Source organism: Onychostoma macrolepis, chromosome 17, assembly GCF_012432095.1.
Source record: "Onychostoma macrolepis isolate SWU-2019 chromosome 17, ASM1243209v1, whole genome shotgun sequence".
Taxonomy (NCBI): domain Eukaryota; kingdom Metazoa; phylum Chordata; class Actinopteri; order Cypriniformes; family Cyprinidae; genus Onychostoma; species Onychostoma macrolepis.
In genome coordinates, this window is record NC_081171.1 from 10755061 (window position 1) to 10776963 (window position 21903).

The following is a 21903-nucleotide window of genomic DNA, read 5'->3' on the forward strand; positions in this document are numbered from 1 at the left end:
TTAATAATAATAATAATAAAATAAACATTTTAGTAATTTAACATGAATTTATTAGTCATTTTTCCTTCATTTAAAATGTACACATAAAGAAATTAATAGTACTTTATTATTAATGCTATTTCTATAATAGAATTTTCTTAAAATGCATTAATAATAATCATACTTATTAAATTAAATCACATCAAATAAGCATTTCAAAAAAAAAAAATTTTTTTTTAATGTATTGTCATTTTTCCTTGATTTTAAAAGTTTACACAAAGAAATTAATAATACTTTAAATTATTATTATTACTAATGCAGTTTTAAGAAAGTTCTATCATTAATTGTCCTGCAGTGTCTATGGATAAATGCTACAAGAACTTCTACATCCTAAACCCAAAACCCATGAACCCAAAAGTTGGTTCATTCCACATTCATTCAGGTCAGCCACGAGACTCAAGTGTCTGGACTGTAGTCTACAATACCATCTCCTACTACTGCAACCTTTCACTGCTGTCTTTCTCTCTGTCTCCCTCTCTTTCTCTTAGTCTGAATTTCATTCCTTTTACTTATTTCCTCTTCCTCTAGCCTCTCTCACTCTTAAGCTTCTGAATCTGTCAAGGCCTCGAGAGGCTTAATCAGTGTCAGAACGGCCTTCACCAGAGCCTCCAGCTGTGGACATATTAGTTTACACACACACACACACACACACACACACACACACCAACCACACGTGCGTGTGTGTGTGTATGTCTTTTGTTTCCCTGCAGAGGAAATTGTTCAAACTACTGGACACAGAATTAGACTGTGTCTAAGAGGGTGCTGAGGGGAAGCATAGGGGCAGAACATCACCAAAGGACGCACACATACACACAAACACCCAAACACGCACACATAATGCAGCGCAGCTGCATGGATAAAATTCTGATCCTTTGCCTAAGTTTGTCCTTCGTAGATCAACCATCTACCAGCGTCGTGGGAAATGATACATAAAATGCACAGAGAGTATATGCATAATCTAAACGTGAGGACTGGTGAGATTCAAAAGTGAACGACTATATGAAATGTTTAGTGAGCGCAGGGCACCCTTCAGTGGACGACAGAGAAACTACACTCCCTTGTTGGATTAAAAATGATTCCTGTGTTTCTTTGTAGCTTCATATAAATGACTTTCCTGCACCGCGTGAGTCTACAGCGCCACGGCCAAATCATGTGCGTTTGCAGTGTGTATTGAATGTTGTTGTGCAATACTAATAGGCTACCATCCCATGTATCGCGAAATAATGGCAAGAGACGTCTTTTTATTGACATTGACATAGACATAGCTTTTATTGACAATATACAACGTGGCCAAATTAGTCCGATTCGCGAATAAACGACTTTGTTTTACTGAATCAGAACTGTACAGCGTAACCACAGTAGAACGATTCTGGAACTCATGACTCTTATGAGCCGGTTCTTTTTACTGAATCATAAATCTTATCTGAGTCACAAATAAATGACTCGTGGTTCTTTTGAGGGAATAAAAACATCCAGCTGTACTGCGATTTACAAACAAATGACTCTTGGTTGGTTTGAGTGAATCAAACACGACGCGCCAGTGTCGTTTATTATTAGTCGCTTAATAAAAGCGACTAATATTGATGATTAATGTCTTCTGTTCATTTTGTCCTTATATGCTTTATATAAACACAAAGTGTCTGCAGGTATTGTGTGTAGGGCTATATATACACAAACACCCACTCACAGTGTCTACTGAATTCAATGATTATCTGAAGTAATCATTTGAAGTGAAGCTGATTTGATCAAGACACAGTATGTCCGCGACTACATCGTGATTATTATTCAACGCAATAGGCTACTGTTATTTAAAAAAATTATGCTTTATTTTGTGACGCTGGAAATTTGTGGTCAAGCATAACATGATATAGCAAAAAAGAAAAAAATACGATATCAAAATATAAAGTATAAAGTGATCGTCTGTTTCTCCTTACCTCGTATTTTCAATCTACTAAAACAACGGGGATAGTTATGGATCCTTTAAGTGCGAGTTAATTTAATCTCTGTCATTTTGGCAGCGCAGATAAATGTACGGATCCCTCTGAATTGCGAAATTGAATATTACTGTATCTGCTATATATTAATCAGGTAGTTCAGGCGTTGCTTAGTAACTTTCCTAAAGCTTCCAGTCACGTAAGCTAATTTATCATCAAGAGCCAATCCGTGAACAGTAGACCTCCCAAGCCCCGCCTCCTATGCTAGAGAATCCTCGCTGAATGGGAGCGCGTTTGCATGTGTGCTGTACAATCACACACCAGAGGAGTATCTGGCACACACTGAGAGTTACTTTATTTAAATGCAAAGCTACTGAAGACCAGAATCAAGACATTTTTGCAGGATTTTATTGTGTGAACATCACTGTGCTGAAATGGGTGGCCAGGTAACCCGTACCTCTTTAGGTGAGTGACAGTAAAATTGCTTATTTTCATAATAATTTCGAAGACCTAATATATGAATATAATTTATCTGAATTATTCTAATAATTATTTTTGTCTGCATTTTCCTTAAATTGTCTGATTTTTTTCTCATTATTGTAAAGACGTTGTAACTAGCTACTTGTTGTAATTTAGCCTACTTGTTGCTCAGAGTCCTCTCATCAAACAATTGATTTTCTCTTCTGTTGCTAGATAGTTTGCTTTGTCTGTGACAACTGTTTGTACTGTTGATCAACACTGATCAGCAGTTTGTCTTTCAGAGATCCATTGTTTTTACATAAAGCTAATTATAATTACTACAGAATAACTCATCCTAAATTTAAAAGAAAATGTTTAGATTTTTTTATAATGATTAAATTAATTACAATTTTAAAAACATTGTTTTCTTTATTTCGCATTACTTAGCATTAATAAATTTAGCATTTTGATTGATTTTTGCTTTTGAGTATGTCCTCAAAGGGGCAATTTTTGTCCCTATAGTAAATCCCCACACAAATACACATAGCTTTAGATATGCCAGTTATATAGGTTTTGCTCTTTCTTGCTGTTAACATGGAAAGTAGGCATAATAGAGCATTTCAGGTTTATATCCACTCAGTAAATGAAGCTGACACTGAGTCAACCTGACACTTAGGCCTGCTATTGCCTACAGCACCGAGAGAGAGAGTCGACACATATAATGGGGCATGACATTAGTTTCAAGAGTACATCTCTAACATCTCTTTAAATATAGAGGAAAAACAAGAGATATTGAAATATGTGATTATTGATTGGACTGTTTGTTTTTGTCAAGACCAGCAACTGCCCCCACAAAATAATGTCGTAACAAAAAGATAAGGCTTAGGGTTAATGGGATAGAAAATATAATTGATCAGTCAAATAGAATTTAGTGAAAATCAACACTATGAAAACATAAACACATTTTTTGGTTTTCATGTATTTGTCATGACATATAGAGGTCAGGAGTTTGTGGTTGGAATATTATTTCTATTTATGTCCCACTTCGCTGTATGTGTGTGTATACACAGTGTATCATGATTCCCATATAAACACATACACAAATACACTCACACCTGCAACTGCATGTCCTCATTTGCCCACACAGAGATTGTGCAGATAAAGTGGGTGAAGTATGCAGAATCTCGCTAGTGCAACTAAAAGCTAAAGATTCAATTGTTGACTCACACCCATTGAAATGTCAACAGCGGTTAATTAAAGAGAAAAACATCTCTGAAATAAGACCGTGTCCTTGACTTAATGCTCCGAAGAGGTCTGGGAAAATATGAAAGGGAGTTGAGGAGCGAGTGTTTGATCACAAGCCAGTTTCGCCTGTGAGAATCAGTGCACATCGGATTTGCTACTCTTTAATGGCTAGCTATATTTTCAATTATTTATTGTCTCATTCATCATCATGGAATTGTGTTCTATATATACTAAATAGTTCCAGAAATGGACCATATTGCAGTTTTAAACAACAGTACATTATTTCAGTAGTTTAAAATATGAACAAATTCTGCGGCAATTAGCAAAAATAATGTTTGTAATTGGATGCATAGATTCAGTCAATCGAAGAAAAATACAAAAAAACCAAGGCAGTTTAGTTTTTGTTGTCACCTTCATGTAAATCTTCAGGAATAAACTCTTGTTCAAAGGACCTTGAACTTGAATTTATTTCTTTATTTGTTTGCTTTTTTGTTTGTTTTTGTTCTGGTCAGTCCAATAAATCAAGTTTATACATAGCTCCACCACAAAAAATACTTTAGCAATGAAAAAAATATTTTAGCATATTAATTTGACATACTTTTGTTATATATATATATATATATATTATATAATACTACATTAGGTTGAAAATTATACTGTACATAGTATACTGAAGAGATGTGATTAATTTTTAACACAAACTGTAATGCTTCCAAAACTATTGCAAATCATTCTCAAAATGTGACAGAACATTGGTTAGCCAGCTAGATAACTTTACCCTGGTAAAATATGTAAATAATGACAATTCATAAAACAACAGTGTTCAGTAAATCAAAATTTGGCATAAAAACACATGATCAACGAAAGAAGTAATCTGATGTTGAGTAGAGATGTTGACTTTCCATTGTATTAGTGTTTGGAGACATAACCTCATTTTTGGCAGCCTGAATAGCAGAAACCTGCATTCTGTCTCTCTCTATCTCTGTGTCTCTTTTGTTGTCTCTCTGTTCTTGATAAAGGTTTTCATTCAGAGATGGTAGCGACTGTCCTCCCTCTGTTCCATGAAAACAGCACAAAGCTCTTAGAGAGAATAACAGTGCTAGACAGAACGTACACTGTTGTGAGTGCCTGTTGAATATATATATAACTTTCTTTTTGTCCATCTCTCAGATGGAGGATCCCTTCGCTGCCACCCCTTGAAGGTGAGCATGTGCCAACAGCTGCCAGCCCCCCTGCCGCTCTGTTTCCATGCCAACACGAAAGGCTCTCAAATTGTGATGGACAAGACGCAGCGCAGTGTGCGCCGAATTGCCAGCTTCTGCAATGGCATCACCTTCACCAACCGGCCAGTCAGAATCTATGAGCAGGTCCGGCTCAAGGTATGGTAACCCAACGCTCACCCATTTCCACATGCCGCTGTGTGTGGTCCCAAAATAGCCCTCACGTATCCTTCTTTCATATCACTCCATCTCAAACTTTCCCGAGGAAGGGAAAACAGAAAGAGAATGCTAGAAATGCTAACATGTGAGGTTGCTCTGTTATCTAGTTCTGGTGAATGAGGTTGTTTGGGAATGAAAAAAAGAAGAATCTGTGTCTGATAAATGCATCTGCTGGTCTCAATTTATCGCATCATACTTGTCACACAACAACTTTCAAATTTTTTCTTCAAATATATGTAATTTTAGCACTTTTGGTTGCTTCTTTTAGATCACCAAGAAACAGGGATGTTGGAGTGGCGCGCTGAGAGTGGGTTTCAGTTCGGTGGATCCATCTGATTTAAGTTCAGCATGGCTTCCACGGTTCGCCTGCCCAGATTTAGTTAGCGAAAGGGGATTTTGGGCCCGAGCGCTTCCTGAGGAACAATGTGAAGAAGGAACCATTCTGTCCTTCTGGTTTGATAACACAGGACGAGTGTTTTACCGGGTAAACAGCGGCCCTCCTATCTTCTTCTTCGGTGGTGTACCAGCCGGAGAGCCGGTTTGGGCAATCATTGACATTTACGGGCTGACACGTGGAGTACAGCTACTTGGTAAGTTCACATGAAATATCAGATTTTACAAATTTATAATGTCCCTTTACGTCCTAAACCAAGCAGTCATCAAACTGCCTGAAGCTGGTTTGCCGGACGTCTCTTGAAGTAACTCTCTACACAGATCAGATGACATGCCATTCAGAGTTTGCTCCGAGTGGAATTGCTGAGCTCCAGTTGGCATGTAATGTGGGCCAGTATCTGAGCTGCGCTTCACTGAGCACGTGCTGATCGCTTGATGAGTTGTAAAGTTCACAGAGGCCAGTGTGTTTTTGCTGTGCTGAGCATGTTTAAACAATTTAAATTCACAACATTTAAAAATAGAATTCTAGATTTATACCCTCTTATCCTAATTACAAAAACTGCCCAATGGAAAAAGATGGGAGAGATTGGAGCAGTTGCCTAGCAACACTTTCACTTTTAAAATGAAAAACATATGCCGGGGAATTCCAGAATGCTGGCAAAGTGAAAAAAACAATTTGTGTTTCACAAAATCAATAAACCCAGTTGAATGGAAAATGATTATTCCATTCATAATTTAGTTGTAGTGAGATTCTGTAGGAACAAGGCCAGGTTTAATTAAGCCAGTGAAGCATGCCTTAATCATTGTTTATTTTTTAAGGCATTGGTAAAGCATACAGACTGAGAATGGAGTTGTTATTGTTGTTTTATATTATTATTTAGCATTTTTCACCTAAAACAAATGTTTGGGTGCTGTAATATGGTCAAAGGTCAACAGTATTTTGGAAACTTTTGAAACTTTACCTAGTTAAGTTATTGTACCATTATAAGCTATATTGTTGGTACCATTTTGATCAATTTTAATTAATTAATTAATTTAAATTTTTATTTGTTTGTTTGTTTTGTTAGAACTCATTCTGTTCTGATTTGATGCTGAACAAACATTTCAGTTGATTTTACTATCAATATTGATAACACTGCTTAATATTTTTGTGAAAACTATGATAATTTTTTCAGGAGTCTTCAATGAATAGAAAGTTCAACAGCATAAATTTGAAATAGAAATATTTTGCAATATTATAAATGTCTTTACTGTTACTTCTGATCAATTTAATGGTCCTTGCTAAATAAAAATACGAATTTATTAAAAAAATATCTGTACTGACCCCACACTTATGAACAGCAGTATAGTATCAGATGTATCAGTACACCCGAGAAGAATCAGTGAATTGTTTTATTAAATCAGTGCATTTAAATGAATCAAACTTCTCAATACTGATGTTTAGACGAACATGTTTGTTTAGTACCTCGGTTGTCTCAGCTACTGTATAAGCCTGTGTATGCAAAAAGCATTTTATAACATTACACTTCTGCTTGTTGGAAAAAGTAGCTTGTTACTGAAGAAGCTACACTGTTTTGAAAAGAGCTGAGCTACTATCATACTAAAAAAATGAACCTAATGTAGCATTGCTACTTTTAGTTAATTGCTCCTTTACACTTACAAAAAACAAAGCTACAGTAATAGAAAACTAATTTGTTTTTATGTTTTTTTTGTACAGTTTTAGTGAATGCATAATTATATTCTATTTTAAAAAGATCTTCTTTCTCGGTCTCTCTCTCTCTCTCTCTCTTACGTTTGAGTAAAAATAGTCAGTGTTTCCAGTGTCAGATAGCAGTGAGAACGGGCTGTGTTCAAAAGCATAGACAGCATGTGTATTGATATCAGGGGTTAGTGTAGGTGTAACATCAGTTAACGCCTTGTGACATCTAGACTAATTTAACCTGCATTATGTAACCTGATCTCAGCTTTCAAACCTACTATGCAAATACACATATACACACCCAGTCATATTATGCTTCTTATCTAGCTAGCAACATCAACTATGTGTATTCAAGCCTATTTTCAGTTGCACTTTGCCTCTGTATAAATACACGTGCATAGTTGGTTTATAGATGAACACTAATCATGCCGCCAGCAATCCGCACATTCTGTGCTCTCTCACGTTACCTCTGCTTCCAAAATGTGTTTATAGTCGGATGGCCAGATGCCGTGACTAAATTCTCCTCCTGTTCTCACTAATGTAGATCACACCACATCTGGCATTTAGTCAAAGTGGTTCAGTGCTGGATGGAAGGTCCCCTGTACTGTAGGTCATCACGTATTACCTATATGTGCTTTGTTCTTTTGTAAAAATCAAATGTATGCTTTGTATGGATAGAGTATTTTTATACTTTAAAAATCAGTATGACACAGAAGTTATTTAAAATATTGGACCAATGCACTTGTTTCCTTCCTTTTGATATTTTGTTTCATGACCCCAGTGTCACTGAAGCTTCCATGTCTCAATAATTCCTGCTCAGACTAGTCAGCGTCAGCTAAAGGCAATTCAGTGGATGACAGCTACGTCAAAACCGAAAACTAAAAACAACCCAAGAGATGAACATCTACCACGTCTGAGAATGTTTCTGCTGATGCTGCTGCAGTGAAAGTTATAACAGACCAGTAATTTCCATCACTGAAGCTCTGGTGTTCTCATCAGCGGCTGTCCACTGTGGATGGCCAGTGGCAACGTTTTTACTGACTTAGGTCAAAATGAATAACCACCCAGTACAATTATACTGATGCTGCTGATTGCAGGCTACATGAGCAATAGATTTTTATGAAGAAAATATGAATGTGGCTTATGCATGCAAAACTCACTGCCGCAATGCTAGAGTGTTGTGGATGGTGGAGTTGCTAATTTGTTTGTTTTTTTTAGCATGGTCCATCAATATCAGAAAATCCAGAATATATATATATAGAGAGAGAGAGAGAGAGAGAGAGAGAGAGAGAGAGAGAGATATTCTGGATATATTCAAAAATTTTATTATTATTTTTTTTCAAGTGGATACATATTTTTTTGAACAGTAAACAGTAAAACTAATTTTATGTATAGTTTTTCACTTTTTTTCCCCAACTTTTTCACGATATATTTTTTTTTAGATGCACCTATGTAAATATATATATATATATATATATATCTTGCTGAATAGCAGAATCTTTTTTTTTTTTCAAAAAAATTAAATAATAAATACTTACTGACACCAAACTTTTGAACAGTAGTGTAAATGTAAAAATAGAGATAATAATAATGCACAAATAATTTTGATGTGGTTGCTAGTGTTTTCTGGTTGGTTGCTAGGCAGTTGTCTTCCCTTCTTAAATAATTATTACCTGCCAAGCAGAAAAATGTAAGTTCAGTCACTTGGAAAAATAATAGCAGGATCCTGCTATTTTTCAATGCAGTGTGTATGTGTGTTTTCCAGACAGTAAGATGGTGCCAGCTGAATATCTCTGTCCTGCTGTGACTCATGAATGCATGGATGAGTGGCATCTGTCAAGCGACTGCTCTGAGCTTGACCTTCAGGAAGATCTGCCATCCTTCTCAAGCTCTCCAAACGCCCTCAACTCAGTGCTGTCACGTCAGCTCAACGATGACTTGCATTTCCACTGTGTGCATGGCAACGGTCTGCGTCTGCTGACTGAACACATAGTGGTGCGTTATTATAACAGACGCGAGGATTGCGCTCTGGCGTTCACGCATCGGCCGTTGCGCTGTGGAGAGTGTGTGTTCCTAAAGGTCTCGTTGAAGTCATCTGCTCTGAATGGATTTTTGTCTTATGGATTCACTTCCTGTAACCCAGGCCATATTAATCCAAAGCACCTGCCGGTCAGTCCAGATGACCTGCTGGACCGCAAAGAATTCTGGGCTTTTAGCTGCCTGACTTCACCGCTTGTGGGCGGGGATATCATCGGTTTCCGGGCAACTGCAGAAGGGGAGGTGCTTGTGAGTCATAATGGAGGGAGAGCGTGCAGAGAGATGTGTGTGGATAACTCCACTCCTCTGTGGATGATCTTCCATTTACAGCCACACATCAAGCAAATCAGCATACTGGGTAAAATAAATACAATTTTACAAATTATTGCTCTGGCATGAAGTGAAGATGAAATATAATTTTAATTGTAAATATTTATTCACCTTTTTTACTGAACATTCATGTTTGTTTGGTAACAGTCAGGTATGTTTGACATTATTTAATAGTTAATGCAGAGTTAATGCATTTTTAATTATTGCTCTGGCATAATATGAAGGTGTTTAAATTGTTTTATTTTTCCTATATCCAATTTTACATAGGTAACCTTAATTGATTTTCATTATAAGTAATTTATAATATAATATAATAATTAGTATTTGTTTACTTTTTGTACTGATCAGTCATATTTACAACATAATTTTATTGAATATTAGTTGTGCGGAGTTAATGAATTTTTAATTATTGCTCTGGCATAATGTGAAAATGTTTACGATTGTTTGTTTTTTCCCTTATCAAACATTTTAGAAGTGACTTTAATTGATTTTTGATTACAGTGAAATTATAATGTAATATAATTATAATTTAATATAATTTTAATTATTTGTTTATTTATTATAAGTTGTGTAGGGTTAATGGCTTTTTAATTTAATTTTTGTTTTGTTTTTTCAAGGCACTTCCTGTGGTTACTCTCCATCCTGTTCAGAAATTCAGAGGTCCATCTTTGGTGATGTCAGTCACCTCTCAGCCAATCACATTTACAGTAGAGCAGTCAGGGGTTTTACGGACAGCTTTGAGTGCCGCCCACAGAGTCTCAGCAGTTCTGCAGGTGCATTCCTGTCTTTTTTCTATTACGTTGTTGATTTACCAAATTCTTTTTGCTGATATACCAAATTTCTCAACCAAAAATATATTTCTCATTGCTGTTTTCTTTGTGATTGCTGTGGTCACCAGGGACAACATTCAGTTCACTGTCCTCAGAATCTCCCAGTACCCCATCATGCTGTGCGATTACTGGTGAGGAGTGTTTGATTTGCTGTGAGAGGGCAGTGGACTCAGTGCTGTACGCATGTGGACACATGTGCATGTGCTCCGTCTGTGGTGGGAAGCTAATGGAGATGTCAAACCCATCTTGCCCCATGTGTCGCAGCCCAATCAGAGACGTCATCAAAATATACCGCAGCATGTAAACTGGAAACCACCTCTCCAGCAAATAGGATGACAATACTGGGTGATTCTGAAGAGGCTCCTTCACAGGTTCTCGTCCTGTTTGAAAAGGAATTCCTGCAAGTCCATTTAAAAGGCTGCTTGTTTGAGTTCAGCAAGGAAGAAGTATTAAATGACTGTTTGATATACTAAATGTCTGACCAAAAATGCAGAGAAAACCCAGAAGTACAGTAACTGCATAAGTGAATGGCACAACAATAATATAATCCCAGATAATAAATCTCTATTGCCTATAAATCTCTATGGACAAATGGCTAAATGTGCATAATGGGAAATCAAGCTACTATGAGACCAATTCTGATTTTCAGTTTGATAATGTCCTACTGACTTCATACAAAACTGTTCACAAATAGTTCTTCAACCTGTATATGTTAAATCAATCCAGAATAAGAATCTGAAAACTACATTGTGGATTTGATGTGTTGATAAATATTTTTTTGCAAAACATTAAACTGAAAAACTAAAAACTATTTTACATACCAAAGTAGACATTCACAAAACTGTAAGTGCCAATAACTTTTATTTGTGTTCATTGTGAAATAAAACTACAACTGTAATGCTAACCAACAGCAGAGCCTGTAATTATTACTGCCAAGAAAATAATAATTAGAGATTAATGTTTTAAAGGTTTTTATATTAAGCATTTATAATAATGCAATGATTGACCACTTGATGATTGAATGATTTAGTTAACTTACATAATGCATGGACATAAACACACAAACACCATCAAGCTATTGTGATGAAGATGCAAAACAGCACTTGGCTATTTATTATAAGAATAGATTTGAAAATGAAGTGATTTAATAGGAATAGGAATAGCACCATGTTTAATTACACAAACAAAGAGACACACAGATAAGACAGACAGATAGACAGACAGATAGACAGACAGATAGATAGATAGATAGATAGATAGATAGACATTTATTTGAAAGTGCATTTAGTCTGTAAACAGACCCTGATATTTGTTTAGTAAAAAAACAAAGAGACACATTTTAACCAAAAACGTCTGCAGCATATTAAGACCAGCTAAGAGCAATAACTAAAAGCCTGTTCAGTGACAAAAACATCACATCATCCAGCACAAGCAGGAGTATACAGCATATAAACAAGTTGTCAGTCAACAAGAGAATTCACTTGTGACTGACTCTTTAGTGTTCCCCGATTTTGTGAACAGAGACAACAATGTCTCTTATGAATTAAAAAGGAACACGATTTTATTGGGGTCATGGTGAAGATGTATGAGACATAAGGCTGGTATTTAAATCTGGTAACCCACTAGCTCCTCCTCTCTAGGAAGTTGGAGGGCACCCATCCTTTTCGTGTTTTAGTTGTGTCAAGCACACGGCAGTACCACCATCCATTAGGGTTTCTTTCCAGGACCTCCAGCCTCGTGCCAGCAGGGAAGCTCATGGTCTCCGCATCACCGTGATAGTCAGCGATAGAAACGTACTCCTCGCGCAGGTTGTTGTGGATCAGATGAGGTTTAGGCTTCACCATTGACACCGGTACCTTACGTCTCATGCTCTCTGTATTACCTGCACAGGAAGAAGTGGTTTGGTCATTGTAGCTAAGACTAGGCAGCGCATCGTTTCTCCGTCCTGCGGGAGTTGTGTGCGTATTAGTGTTGTCCTTGAGGACGTTCTGAGGTCTGACGGCGAGCTGCTTCACGCCGACCCGGCAGTTCTGCTGGTTAGATATGTGTCCGCTCTTCAGGCTTTGGTTAACACGCTGCTCGTTCTTCTCCAAACTTATGCATTTACCCATCTTTCCAACATCTCCCTGCACTGAAATCTCCAACTCAGGAGACGCAGACCAAGACGTCTCAGAATTAACCTTCTCGGTGGTTTTGGCTTCCGTACCACTTGTTTCTGAGATTTTGATTGGCTGTAGGTAGTAAGTGGGTGCCCAACCCTCTTCATTCCCCCAGCGGACGAACCACCAGCCGCTCTCCTGCTTCTCCAGAACCTCCACATGCACTCCCGCGGGAAAGCTGAGCTCACACGGCTCTTGCCGCTGGTATGCAACAGTAGTTCGGTACAAAAAGGAAGGCGGATCACAAAACGTCTGGAAGTTGTCTGAGGAGCTGTTCTCTGAGTCCTCAGATGTGCGGGAGGTCCTGAATTGCATCTGGCCTGGTTGCTCCCAGTTTTGGGGTCTTCTGAGAGAACTACAGTCTTGGTTTGCGGGTTTCGGACGCACAGACGGTTTGGATTTAGACTCATCAGCCTGCTGTTTGAGTTTAGATTGCTTTGAGTGAGCGTAGAGCTCAATGTTGGGTTCGATTGTTGGGGCGTCATACTCCGGTGGATCCCACATAGATGCCCGGTGGGCCGAAGAAGATGAGTATGTGTCATAGTGATTGTCCTTACACTGTGATACAGCTCTGAAGCCACCGTTGGCATATACACCCTCATCATCCTCTTCATCCCCTTCACCCAATGTAAAAGAAACGGTACGCTGACATAAAGGAGGCGGGGCTTTAGTTGGTGCATCTCCTGGAAAAAACTCCTGCTCGGGATCGAATTCAAGGCCCACTGTTGGAACATCATATTCTGGTTCCTCATACACTCGTTGACTCATTGGGGTCACAGCCTCAGACTCAACACATGGAAGCGAGTTCTGCTTTTTGATTGGCGGAGCAGGAGGTGGTACCTTGGGCCGGGTCAGTGTACTGGTTTGGCGGTTCAAGGTGGGTTTCTTGCGTTTGTCGATGTAAGAACATGGGGCCCAACCCTCCTTCTCTCCAATATGGACATACCACCAGCCTCCGGAGTTCTTCTCAATGACCTGTAAACATACACAGTTTCCAGACCATCCGTAGAAATACTTCTATTTAATGTTATTTGCAGCAAATAGGGAACATTGGGGTGAGTTGTCAAACTTTTTACTGAAGATTTTAGAAATCATTTTAACATGCTGCTTTGGTGCTCAAGAAACATTTCTAATTATCAATACTGAAAACAGTTGGGCCGCTTATATTTATGGAAACTGTAATAATTATTTTTACAGGATTCTTTGATGAGCATGAAGTTCAAAGGAACAGCATTTACTGGAAATAGAAATCTATTGTAACATTATAAATGTATTTACTGTCAGTTTTGATCAATTAAATGTGTCCTTACTGAATAACAGCACTTACAGTGCCTTGTGAAAGTATTCATACCCCTTCATTTTTTTTTCACGTATTGTTTTGTTGCTGCCTTATGTTAAACTACTTTAAATTACTTTTTCCCCCACATCAATCTACACTCCATACACCATGATTGTAAAGCAAAAAACAGGTTTTTAACATCTTTGCAAATTTATTAAAAATAAAAAACTAAAATGATTCCATTGCATAAGTATTCATACCCTTATCTGGGACAGTTGAAATTTAGCTCAGGAGCATTCATATTGCTTGTATATGTTACTACACTTGAAGTGAAGTTAACCTGTGGCAAATTCAATTGAATGGGTATGATTTGGAAATGCACACACGTCTTAATAAAAGGTCTAACAACTGATAATGCATATCAGAGCAAAAAACCAAGCCCTGAAGTCCAAAGAACTGCCTGTAGAGCTTAGAAACAGGTTTGCGTCAAGCATATGGTGTATGGAGTGTAGATTGATGTGGGAAAAAAGTAACTTAAAACAGTTTAACATAAGGCAGCAACATTACAAAATGTGAAAAAATGAAGGGGTATGAATACTTTTGCAAGGCACTGTATTTATATGTTTTTTCTAAAAAAATCCCCAAAACTGATTGAACAGTGAAACTGAACAGTGTCTTACCTCAGCTTTCTGTCCTCCACTGAAACTGATGCCATCTGTCAAGCAGGACCTGAACTCAGCGATGGTGTAATACTCAGCTTCAACAGTAGGGGGATCTGGGGGCTGCGGTAACTGAAATCCCTGAACGTGAAGAGAAGAATATGCTGTTCAGCATATTATAAAACCACAAAATGACCTATTTGTGTGTGTGTTTGTGTGCGTGTGTGCATGTGTGCGCAATAGAGAGAAAGAGGAAAAAAGAAACAGAGAACAGGAAAATGAGAACACACACACTGACCAGGCTGTTTTCTCGACGGGGAGGCGGTTTTTGATTGTTTGATGGTGATCCTAGGGAAAACAAAATCAAACAACAAAATGTGTTTGTAATCTTTAAAAGGTTAGTTAACCCAAAAATGAAAATTCTGTCATTAATTACTCACCCTCATGTTGTTCCAAACCTGTAAGATCAAGATTTGATGAAATCCAACGGCTTTCTGACCCTGCGTCGTGGTACGCTCAATAATGGCGGATTCGATTAATAAATTTGTTATTTTTGTTTTCTTTGAACACAAAAAGTATTCTCGTAGCTTCATAAAATTACGGTTGAACCATTGATGTCACATGGACTATTTTAATGCTGTCCTTGCTACCTTTCTGGGTCTGGGAACATTTCAGTTGCGTTGCTGTCTATGCAGGGATTTCATCAAAAATATCTTAATATGTGTTCCGAAGATGAACGAAGGTCTTACGGGTTTGGAATGACATGAGAGTGAGTAATTAATGACAGAATTTTCATTTTTGGGCGAACTCTCTTTTTAACACATAACATCATTGAAAAACATTGTTGAAAATACATAAAGAAAGAAAGAAAGAAAGAAAGAAAGAAAGAAAGAAAGAAAAGAGATAAAAAGAGAGAGAAAAAACAGGAAGAAAGAGAAACAAAAATGAAATAGGGAAAAGGAAAACTTTTAAAAAAGGAAAAAGAAAATGAGGGAGAAAGAAAAATAGAAATACAAGAACAAAGTAAATAAAAAGAAAGGAAATTTTAAAAAAGCACAAAAAGGGAAATAAAGTGAAAAATAATTAACTAAAAAGATAAAAAACTCACTGGTCTCAACACTGTGGAATCTCTGAGGTGCGACTCTAGCAATGGCAGGAGATGGAGGTACGGTTTTGGTCTTTATTGCGGATGAAGTTGAAGACACGCTTGCTTCAGAGAGAGATGCAGTTACACAAGCATCCGACACTGACACAGACATACTGCTGTCTGAGATTGACAGACGCACACTCGTGTCCGTGTGCTGAGTGGCCTGATCATCAGAGTCTCTCTCTAAACTACTACTAGCCGCATTAGCTGCTGTGCTAACACTGCTGCTGCTGCTGCTGTTTCTATCGCTGTGTGTATTGTTACTGTAAGCATCAGTCAGCTCTGTATCACCATTGTACTGTGTATATGTGTCAGTCTGTGAGTGCCTGTATGTGTTTGTGGTGCTGTTTCTGTGTACATTGTTGTCAGTTTGTGTGTGTGAGTGTCGTTCGTTGGAGGGTTTCTTGTTCAGGAGGTTGCTGATCTCCATAAGGTTTCCGATGATTTCCACCTGACCCTGCACAGCTGGTTTATTTGTCTCTGTTGCCTGGTTACTGGCCATGACACCATCTTGCATTTTCCTCAGGTAGGCAGCTGGAGCCCATCCCTCCTTACTACCATAACTGAAAGGAGAACAGAGAGAGAGAGATAATTCACATACTCCCAACACATACCACCAACCAAGTTCCCAGTTTTTAAAGAAATTATTCCTTTTATTCAGCAAAGATGCATTAAATTGCTCAAAAGTGTCAAATGTTACAAAAATATTATATTTCAAATAAATACCATTCCTTTGAGCTTTTTATTCACCACAGAAAGCTGAAAAAAAAAAATGTATTGCGGTTTCCACAAAAATATTAAGCAGCACAACTGTTTTCAACATTGATAATAATAAGAAAAGTTTCTTCAGCCCCAAACCAGCATTTTAGAATGATTTCATTTTAGAAGGATCATGTGACACTGCAGACTGGAGTAAAGGCTACTGAAAATTCAGTTTTTCCATCAAAGGAATAAATTACATTTTGAATTATATTAAAATAGAAAGCATTCTTTTCAAAACTGCAATAACCCCATCTTCAACACTCAATGGTGCTTGTGGATGTTACACTCTCAGGGGGGAAAAAAAAGGTACAAACAGTACCCTTTCAAACTTTTCAAAAGGTACTAATACAGAGACTAATATGTACCATTTAGGGGTAAAAAAGGTACAAAAATATACCTTTTAGCTTTTGGGCCTTAGGGTAGCAGCTTTGGACTGAGTAAGTGATAGTGTAAGGTTAGGGGTGACTGTAGGGCTGCCTGTTTGTCATCAATGATTGATTTTTTTTTTTTTTTTTTTTCTGCAAAAACCCATTAAATATGGAGACGATTCCAGCAAAAGAAAGCAAAGGATATTTAAAGCATACTGAAGTAGTTTAAAGAGAAGAATAAACATGTGGAGGAAGAGTTTACCGTATGAACCACCAGCCCTCCAGATTCCTCTGGATGACCTCAACAATGACGCCACTCTCAAAGCCCAGCTCATCCTGACTCGAACTGCTGAAGGACTGAATCGTAATATACCTCTCTGCTACAGACAAAAGAGGAGAGAGAGAGATTTGTTACAAAAATATCAAACCATGTAGCACCTTTCTCTTGGAACAAAGTCATTGCATTTATTTATTACTGATATCTGACAACCAGAGGTGGTATAAAATGTTTTTTACACTCATTTTTAAACAGAATATCTATTGTTTTATCATTTAACACAGAATACATTTCTTTTTGTGAAATGTTTTGCCAAAAAGTGTTTCTTTAAAATACATACCACACCATTTGATACTTTTTTTATCTAATGCAATGACGATCGTTCATACATTTTTAAATGTGCCTAACGTGTCCCAGTACTTTTTGGGCCACTTTAAGTAATGCTTGTGTGTTTAGATTGTTTGCTATTTTGGTGTAGAAGTGGAAAACCCAAGTGAAACTTGCAGACATTGCAAAATCTCTCCACCACAAGTCACATTCTCTCTGTAATATGGGTCAGTGTGTGTTGGACCTGGTTGTACAGTAAAAGTCTTCTGGACCAGGAGATGGAAAATCTGACATCTTTGCTGGAATTTCCACTCCCAGGCTGTTAAATGCTCCAAGAACTGTGTGTGTGTGTGTGTGTGTGTGTGTGTGTGTGTTTGTGGAGCGAGGGGGTCCCTTGGCTATGATGTGATGCCTGTATGGTTTTCATCCAAGCAAGACTCTATGTGCTGACATGGCATGAACTTGCGTCCGTAACAGAATTCACCAACAGTTTTCATGCATAAATCTCTTAAAGCAAATGAATGGAAACTCCTAAGAGTTAAGGGTTGCGCAAGACAAAGAAAAACAGGACATTTGGCCACTGCGTGTGTTTTACACAAGCCAGCCGCTCTGATATCTGTTAAGAAAGATGTGCCTTGTTTGTTCAACGGTTCTTGATTCAGTTTAGCGGCAGCATGGGTGATTAAATGGGTAGTTTAGCTGTGTATCTTTGTCTTACTCTCTCCGTTCGGTGCTTTGTGGCTGTCTCGACGTCCTGTGAGAGAGACAAGGTATGTTGCAGGAACCCAGCCTTGTTCTTCAGCTGTTCTTACAAACCACCACCCTGAAGAGAAAGAGAGAGAGTCCGTGAACACATACCACTGATGTAACTGATTCCAGCTGTTCATTTGAATTGGGTCACTTCCCTTCTGTCTTAATAGTTTCACTAGTCCTGAACACATCAACACAAACAAAAATCAGATCATTAAATGTTATTTTTTAGGATAAAGGATATGGCAAAAAGCATCTGTGATTTATGCAATATAACTATATGCATTTATAACCATTTTCAGGCCAAGGACCCCTTGGTGGATAAAAAGGTGGAGCAAAGACCCCCTGTTACATGTGTAAATATGAGTTCATGCCTTGGCATTAATTAGCACACATATAGTATCATATTATTATTTTATGTTACATTGCAACGCCATTAAATTATCTTTGTTGATGTGCAAAGTCATGTACATTACATAATATTTGAATGGAGGGACAAATGAAATATTAAAAGCTAAACTACATAGCTAAACTTTAGCTTAGGAAGTTAATAATATCATACATTTCAGTAAGATTTTTTAATGTATCTTATACTCACTATGCTGCATTTATTTGATAAAAAACAGTTGTATTGAGAAATATTATTACAAATTAAAATAACAGTTTTCTATTTTACTATATTTTAAGTGTAAATTATTTCTGTAACAACAAATCTGAATTTTCAGCAGAAATTACTCCAAATTGCAGTGTCACATGATCTTTCAGAAATTGTTCTAATATGCTGATTTGCTGCTCAAGAAACATTTATTATTATTGTTGATGAAAACAGTTATGCTGCTTAATTTTTTTGTGGAAACCATGTAACATATATATATATATTTTTTGGACAATCTGACGTTAAATAAAACAGCATTTATTTGAAATGGAAATCTTTTGTAACATTATAAATGTCTTTACTGTCACTTTTATTCAACTTAATGCATACTTGCTGAATAAAAATATTATTATTTTTTTTTTTAAAAGTCCTGACAACATTAATTCAAACATGAAAACATCGATTAACTTTTTCACTGCATATATAACCCTTTTAACTATATGCTTCAATAATGTTTTCAAATAGCCTAAAATTTTTAATAACCATGAAACTGTTTACGCTGAGCATAAGCACACTGTCACTAGTTGCACACACCTGCCATGAGTTAGTGCTCATAGTGCGAGACGCTCATTAGAGCAAACAAACACACACACTAGGTCGCCAGATCCCCAGTTTATTATGCTCTGTAAATAAATACCTTAAGGAAAATAAATGGACAGACTGACTCACACAGATACAGAACATCAGATATCTGCAGTCTTTTTGGTAGCATATACTACATGCATCTTCATCTGTTTGTGTGTGTATGTGTTAATGGACAGAATCAGAACATTTCAAGTTAAAAAGAGATATGATAGCAGATATTAAATAGTCACTGATGAGGAAAAGAGAAAAGAAGAAGAGTTCATGGAGGAGAGAGAGTTAGGAAGGTTGTCTTGGCATATTAAGCTCATAATGACTTTAACATAAAGAGTTCAGCAACACACACTCACGCAGAGACACACAAACAAGTACACATACGCATATGAACACACACTTTTTCTGCTGAGGAAAGATTCTGGAGGATCCATTAAGATGGTCTAAAGACCTTCACTCAAATACGAGTCTCTGGCTGTGGTGGACTTTTTCCAGACACACACAAACTAAAAATGACTCAATATAATTGCTTTCCTCAACTGATTATTTAATTCTCAGTCTTTGCATAATAATAATAAATAAAAAAGAAGTCATTCTGAATTCTCTCCAGACATGCTATTTGTTTTAAACACACAGTGTAGGCTGGAAACTTTCCATTTCTCCAAATGAAATCCAAATGCTGCTTTAAATTCTGGTAAGATGTGTAAACCAAACAATGTGCACTTAAAAAGCTCTATAATAACTCATGTTGTGGTACAAATTTTCCGTCATCCAAATAGTTGTAGAGTGGCAAATATTGCTACTATTGGGGGATAATTTTGTGGTAGCTATATATCATTATTCACTCATTTAGCTTCCAAAGTGGTCATAAAAATAATAACAACTGTAACATCAGAAAAATAAACACAGCTACCATGAAAGACAGTTCACAGAAGGTCAAGTAATGCATTAACAGCAAATCATGACGACAGCATAAGTATAGTTTAAGTTGCATCATTGTCACAGTTTGAATGTTTCAGAGAAAATTTCATGTGCACTTTTAAGAATATTTTTTCAAAGAATTTGTTGTAAACAGAGATTACCACTCTAAAGAAAAGCAAACACTGTTTAAAAAGCCATTGGTTTACTGGTCTCCAAGTGTGGCCAACATGGTTAGACTGGTGTGTTTTGATGGTCTCAGAGGGATTTGGGGAACTTTTCAATTGGTCCAACTAAGGGACCAGCTATACAAGCTAAACACAAGTTTAAACTATTAAAGTAGCTTAAACCTTAGACTGGTTTAAGCTGACAGACTTGAGGTTTACATCGTAGTTAAATGTTAAGTGTTTTTGAATCAAAGGATTTTGAGTTATGTTTCATTTATGAGGTATGAAGAAGCTTTTATTAAAACTTGAATAAAAAAAATGACGTTTTTTTTTTTTGTTTATTTTTTTATGTCTGTTAGTTTGGGTGGATGTTCAAAAATGTGAGACCATTGAAAATCTGGTATCCAAAATCTAGTTAAAGAGTTAAGGTTTTGAAAATGTTAATTTATAAATATTATAATTAAAATAATAAGAAAAAAACCACTGAAGATAATAATCAAATAGGTAAATTTGTGACATTGATCATGTGACTCTTCGTTCAGACAGTCAGATGTTCTTGCTGAAGGACAGAAGGACAAGATGCTCTTTGGATCATCTCAAAGCATGCTGGAGAACTTAATGAAATTCATGTTCATTTTTCAATTAAATAAAAAATCACATTGTGATGCTTTTGTTGTATATACAAATGTCGTATTACATTATAAAAATGCTAAGTACAAGCATTTTCACCAGTGATTTCTGACTTTTGGACCCCACTGTACATACAAGACTATGTGTGTGTATGGATGTGTGTCACTCACCACTTTCACTCTTTTCGATCACCTCGACTCTCTCTCCTGCTTTCAGGCTGATTTCTGTATTTTCCTGACGCTGGTAGTCTGCCGTCACCACATACACACACGTACACTCCTCTGCACCCAGGGCTTCTCCACGTTCTCTCCCTGAGGATGATGGAAAAAAACAGGCCGTGAGCCAGCTGCCTCCACGCCCGCGTCCACCTGAACTGCGCCGCGCCATTCACCAACACCAACACAGCCCCAGCCAATCAGCACGTGGTACCAGATCAACGGCTCATCCAAGAATCAACAAGAACACTGGCCCAAAGAGGCTCAGATCTGTGGAGTAAATGTCTCAACAAGCAAAATGGCTCAGGTACAACAAATCCTACTTTCATCCAGTCTTATCCCGCCTTAAAGTTCCAAGGTAAAAGTTTTTGAGCAAGCACAGTTCAACCTGAAGCACATCCTACCGGCCCTGGGCCCAGAGGTCCAACCAACGACAAGACTCATATGGGCTCTGGCGTCTCCTCTAAGAGTCTCAGATCCCTTCTGCAGCAGGACACAGGCCTGACTGAATAAAGAAATGGAGCAAGGGGGGAAAAGAAAGACAGAGAGAAAAGGAAAAGGGGTAGCTGACGAAAGGAGTGAAAGATGAGATGAGGAAAATAAACCAAG

The 21903-nt window shown here is 37.3% G+C and overlaps 2 protein-coding genes across 3 annotated transcripts; one reads left to right on the plus strand and one right to left on the minus strand.

Annotated features, from left to right (window-relative positions):
- Window positions 1-1981: 1981 nt before the first annotated feature.
- On the plus strand, window positions 1982-11934 carry neurl1ab (neuralized E3 ubiquitin protein ligase 1Ab). Its single transcript, XM_058749622.1, has 6 exons — window positions 1982-2438; window positions 4848-5056; window positions 5385-5706; window positions 8974-9603; window positions 10193-10348; window positions 10474-11934. The coding sequence occupies exons 1-6, from the start codon at window positions 2408-2410 to the stop codon at window positions 10707-10709; spliced, it is 1584 nt and encodes a 527-aa protein (XP_058605605.1). The 5' UTR covers window positions 1982-2407; the 3' UTR covers window positions 10710-11934.
- sh3pxd2ab (SH3 and PX domains 2Ab) lies at window positions 11248-21859 on the minus strand. 2 transcript variants are annotated; one of them, XM_058749621.1, is made up of 8 exons: window positions 21699-21859; window positions 21250-21390; window positions 18102-18206; window positions 17042-17159; window positions 15611-16212; window positions 14801-14850; window positions 14524-14643; window positions 11248-13539 (listed from the first exon to the last, which is right to left on the minus strand). In XM_058749621.1, exons 1-8 carry the CDS (start codon window positions 21736-21738, stop codon window positions 12028-12030), a joined length of 2688 nt encoding a protein of 895 aa, XP_058605604.1. In that variant the 5' UTR covers window positions 21739-21859; the 3' UTR covers window positions 11248-12027. The 2 variants fall into 2 exon arrangements, with proteins under 2 accessions (XP_058605604.1, XP_058605603.1); XM_058749620.1 differs by having other exon boundaries at window positions 21250-21840.
- Window positions 21860-21903: the final 44 nt, after the last annotated feature.

Coding starts and splice junctions, on each gene's coding strand:
- sh3pxd2ab (XM_058749620.1), bottom strand. CDS start 21,466: ATGGCGCGGCGCAGTTCAGGTGGACGCGGGCGTGGAGGCAGCTGGCTC. Junction 18,207..21,249: donor GATCGAAAAGAGTGAAAGTG/GTGAGTGACACA, acceptor CTTTCTCTTCAG/GGTGGTGGTTTGTAAGAACA. Junction 14,851..15,610: donor ATTCCACAGTGTTGAGACCA/GTGAGTTTTTTA, acceptor TGTTTTCCCTAG/GATCACCATCAAACAATCAA.
- neurl1ab (XM_058749622.1), top strand. CDS start 2,408: ATGGGTGGCCAGGTAACCCGTACCTCTTTAG. Junction 9,604..10,192: donor CAAGCAAATCAGCATACTGG/GTAAAATAAATA, acceptor TGTTTTTTCAAG/GCACTTCCTGTGGTTACTCT. Junction 10,349..10,473: donor GAGTCTCAGCAGTTCTGCAG/GTGCATTCCTGT, acceptor TGTGGTCACCAG/GGACAACATTCAGTTCACTG.